General features: G+C 31.3%; 1 protein-coding gene across 1 annotated transcript; it reads left to right on the top strand.

The window, feature by feature from the left end:
- Positions 1-3,008: 3,008 nt before the first annotated feature.
- LOC122292458 lies at positions 3,009-3,647 on the top strand. Its single transcript, XM_043100819.1, has 2 exons — positions 3,009-3,253; positions 3,363-3,647. The coding sequence occupies exons 1-2, from the start codon at positions 3,165-3,167 to the stop codon at positions 3,568-3,570; spliced, it is 297 nt and encodes a 98-aa protein (XP_042956753.1). The 5' UTR covers positions 3,009-3,164; the 3' UTR covers positions 3,571-3,647.
- The last annotated feature ends 1,648 nt before the right edge of the window (positions 3,648-5,295 follow it).

The following is a 5,295-nucleotide window of genomic DNA, read 5'->3' as shown; positions in this document are numbered from 1 at the left end:
ACATGCCTTTATACATGTCTTTAGACTGCTGAATTTCTTAATTGTCCTACAGGGACTTCAATCCTCGCTGGGATTTTAGCAGCTAGAATATGAGACATTTTTATCTTATTGTATCCAAAATTTAATTATCATCTGAACTTCTGATTCACATATGATAATCAAGATAACGTCGAATAATTTCATCTTATTTGCTTCAAGCAAATTTTTCTTTTCATTTCTGGTGGTAAAACTTTATAGTAGAAGAATCTTCTGGTTCTTTTATGGACGTCCATATGAAAATCATTCGACTTATCGTAATTGATTTTGGATGATCAAGATAACCATGAAAAGATACAAATATTTTGAATCATATCACCTTTTGATGCATCATAATATTTGATTCAATAATTTGTATAATATCATCTCAAAGAGAAAGGTTACAGTTTTTCCAATACAAGCTTCTGACCCAAAAAGATATTTATTATCACGTCCAATCTCTTAGTTTCTTTGAATGAAACACATCATTCTTTTCACTTCAGGGAATAGAATGTTATAAATTCATTATCATTCAATTCAGGGAATGATGTAGATCTAGTAAGACTTGAATAATGATTCTTATCAAAAACTCATTATTTTGCTCAGTCACTGATACAGATTTAGAATATATTGTGAACGTTTGCATTTCATATTGCTACTTCAGGAGCACATTCGAGACGTTCATTCAAATATATATTCTTTCCACAATTTCAATTATGCAACTTCAGGTGCATAAATCATAATAAGTTTTTGGTACAAGTATCACTCATATGAGATACTCAATAAAATTATTGATTTAGGGCGATCCTTTAGGGATGCTCCATTTCCATTTTCAGATAAATCATATCATTAATAATTTATAACCAGTATAAAAGAAAAAATAAAACTTTCATTACTACAAAATATTGCAGAATATAAAAATATTTTATAATAAGATAAAGGAAATACATTACTTAAAAAGGAACACTTTCATGATCAACTCTACCACTAGAATCCTCAAAGAAATCAGAAACATCAAGACTTGTAATATCTTCTCCATCTATAGAATCTAAAGCATATAATGGTTCAGTAAAATTTGTTTCAAATTTCTTTGTTTTTTCTTTTATAGAAGACTGATATAAGTCAACCAAGTGCTTATCTGTACGACAGATACGAGCCCAATGTCCAGTCATACCACATCTATGACATCCATCTTCATCTTTCTTTAAAAATTTGTTTTGGGGACCTTTACCCTTTTCTGAGTTGAACCACTTCTGGTGGTACGGTGTATATCTATTATTGTCCCTTTTAGTGTGGTCACTTCTAGGACTTCCACTTCCATAGTTTTTCCTACCACGTCCACGCCCTAGTTTTCTTTGAAAAGATGCACCATTCGCTTCTGGGAATGATGTAAATCTAGTATCATTTACTTCAGGGAATGATATAGAACCAGTAGGACGTGACTGGTGATTTCTTAACAAAAACTCATTATTTTGCTCAGGTAATAGAAGACAAGATATAATTTCAGAATATTTTTTGAACTTTCGCTCTCGATACTGCTGCTGCAGGAGCACATTCGAGGCATGAAAAGTAGTATATGTCTTCTCTAACAAGTCATCATCAGTGACTTTTTCACCACATAATTTCAATAGCGAGCTAATTTTAAAGAGTGCAGAGTTATACTCACTAATACTCTTAAAGTCTTGCCATCTCAGGTGCATCCAATCATGACGAGCTTTTGGGAGGATTACAGTTTTCTGGTGTTCATATCTCTCCCTTAAATCATTCCACAAAATAAGTGGATCTTTCACCGTTAGATACTCAGTTTTTAATTCTTCATGAAGATGGTGCCGAAGGAAAATTATTGTCTTAGCACGGTCTTGTAGGGACCCTTGATTTCCTTCTTTAATTGTATCTTCCAGGTTCATCGCATCCAGATGGATTTTAGCATCAAGGATCCAAGATAAATAATTTTTTCCAGAAATGTCAAGAGCAACGAATTCCAATTTTGTAAGATTTGATATTTTTTACATATATAAATCAGGAATATAAAAATATATTGAAAAACTTACTTGAAGTTGAGGACTACTAGCTTCAAAATCGTCAGAACTTTCGTGCTGATAACGTGTTATGAAATCATAGAAAAGAGAGAGTCATAACGTATTATAAAACTTTTAAAATGAGAGAGAAAGAGATAGAGTTTAGAAAGGTTATGAAACTTATGAATTTCTTAAAGAATTCAACGATATATATAGGCGTACAAAGGGAACTATGCTAGCTTACTATGCAGTACTATGCTGATACTATGTATTGTGCATATGTCGACCATTCACTATATCAGTTACTATGCTGGTACTATGCACTGTGCATATGTCGACCATTCACTATGCCAGTTACTATGCTAGTACTATGTACTATACATTTAACGACTAGATAAATATGATCATACAATTCAAGATAGTTTATAACAGCTAGAAGATAATCGAAAGATGATAACTAAAAAGTTGTTGAATACTTCAAAGCATGGTACATCAAGCATCAACATCGACTCAATCATGGGGCCCGATATTATATAAATAATAAATATTGTTATCTTAGGTTTCTATCTATTTTTTTTTATCTAAAATCTGTAAGGTCTATATATATATATGCTAGAATCAATTTATTTATTTTTTTAATTTAACGTAGAACATTAAATAGTTTTATAATATGATATAGTATATTAAATAATTTTATAATATGAAGTAGCACATTAAAAATATGTCAATTTTTGAATTTATTTACGTAGGATTTTCTATATAAATGAATATTTTTCTTTTGCGGTACCATTATATTCAAAATAATTATATATAAATTTTTTTTACTTCATTTAAAGATAATTTAATTTAAAAAATAAATTTTAATATACTATGTCAAAATATAAAAATAAATAGTTTTTTTTTTACCACATTAAATAGAGAAAGTTGGTTGTCAAATCACACCTTCTAAAGTTGCTATTGCCCTTTAATGTTAGGAGGGAGACACTGCAGCACAGATGGAGAGAGATCATACCAACACGTCCCCCAACATAACATAAATCCCACAAACTTCAGACTCAGTTAAAACCAAAACCCAATAACATTTCTTATTCTTCATATATCCCCAGTTCCTCAAAATCCATACCCGGTTTGATGCAGTCCATGTCGAGCCTCCATGGCTGCTCCTATGGCCTTCCTCTTTGTGTTTCGGGGATTGCTCATCCCCTCTCTTTCTCTAAGGAGTATGTTTTTTTTTTTTTTTTAATTATTTTTTATTTGTTATTTTTTCTTCTGTCCATCCCTCGAATACAATGATTTACATCCTTCTTTTCTTCTTTTCTTTCTGTGTAGAATGGCAGATCATGATCGCAGAAGGGAGGCCATAAAGAGGCAGAGGTCACAGTCCTTGGCGGAACCTCATGCCAATCAAGAAATGGGTACTCAAAGATTCATTGAGAGAGTGCTTGCAGAGATCAAAGAAGGTGAGGCTGGAGATCTGGCTGGTCTTCTGCATGATCTGGCCCACATTTATTTGGCTTGTACAGCTAAAGCCGCTTAAACTTTACTCTTTACTACCATGTTTGGACAAGCTGTCTGCTTAATTAGTTAATATTTATATTGCTTTGCTTTTCTGAATCCCTATCTTTGGCTCTTCTCCTTGTTTTCTCTGTGATTTTGATTTGATCTTCTTGTTCTTTGTTTCTTCTCCTTTGGTATCAAAGTTTTGAGGTAAGAAACCCGATTTCGATGTTCCTATTTTTTTATTTTATTTTAAGTTGAGATGGATGATGAATAAAATATTATTTAAATATTATTTTTATCTTAAAATTTAAAAAAATTAAATTATTTATTGTATTTTATTTAAAAATTTTAAAATAATAATAATAATAATAATAATAATAATAATAATAATATGAGATGAGATAGAAATGGATTTAATAGCATGAACGTCCTGAAGCCCTACCTTTATGAATATTTTGAATATAAAATTTATTTTCAGATCTCTGATACAATTGTGAGAATTATAAACATTGTAGTAAATAAATAAATATATAAATAAATTCATGGGCCTGCCTATTATAGTACGCAATTAACGTTTTTTCATTCATGGTTATTTTTGCTGTACCGAGGTATTAATTTTTTAGTTTCTTAGATATTATTTTGTTTTCCACTGTTCCTTTTTAGGGAAATTATGATAAATGCACGCGTGTGCTTTTTGGTTTTGGAATTTAAATCTGGATTTTATTTTTTTCAAATTTAAGATTCGAGTTCTGCAATATTTGAAATTCAAAGAACCTGTACTATTTCTCATCAATTTCATGACAAAAATTATTGAGTTATAACCATTTAGTTTTGTTTTTTTTTTAAATGTTTTAAAGGGAAAATTACACTTGAGTTCCTCAAGCCAATATTTTATTAAAAAACAAAAAATGAGATACATGATGAGGAGGTGAGGTTCACCAACAAATATCCCGTTACAACAACTATAATGTAAAAGTGAAAAAGAAATCGGATTTTAGGTTAAAGAAACTTAATCCTTATCCATATCCTACAAAGAGGGCGCTCTCTTAAATGAAGGTTTTTTAACAGTTTGCATAGCTGGGCGAGCTATAATAACACTATTGAAGGGGGTGGATCCTGAAGGTGCATTGTAGTTTATTGTCGTGAATTTTTTTTTTTTAAAAGACTCATATTTCCTTCCTCAAAATCATTAGTTCAGAAAAACGGAAACATTGTAGGAAGATTGGTATCGAATGTGATGAATTGCGGTAGATCGATTTTCTTCAAGCTGGCCTATGGTGGCGCGTGATCTCCAAACTTCTATTCATTTTGCATCATGCACCCTCAATTCTTTCCAAAAAAAAAAAAAAAAGATTACAATAAGCCCCTAAACTATCAACAAGTTTTAATTTAGTCCCTCCATTAAAATATTATAACAATGATCCATACCTCAACAGAAAGGAACCATCTTATCTCAAGTACTCTTAACTCTAGCAAATTAACCATGTGTCTCTCTATATTGCCTAGTGTTTTTGGGATAGAGGCGATACCTGTAACCTAGTAATGGTATAGTTGATGAGAAAGGAATAATTGTGGGGACTACACGCATGCATAATGGTTGGAATGTGCGGGCAAGGATGCTGAAAAAAGTGAGGATAATGTACATGTTTGGTAGTACTCTAATCAATGTAGGAGTCATCCCTTTGCTGATGATAACTTTCCGATCCAAATATGCTATCATATTAAAGACGAATATCTACTTAACAAATAGCACAAATCTTCT

The sequence above is a fragment of the Carya illinoinensis genome, chromosome 13, assembly GCF_018687715.1.
Source record: "Carya illinoinensis cultivar Pawnee chromosome 13, C.illinoinensisPawnee_v1, whole genome shotgun sequence".
NCBI lineage: Eukaryota > Viridiplantae > Streptophyta > Magnoliopsida > Fagales > Juglandaceae > Carya > Carya illinoinensis.
This window is presented reverse-complemented; position numbering and strand designations above follow the sequence as displayed.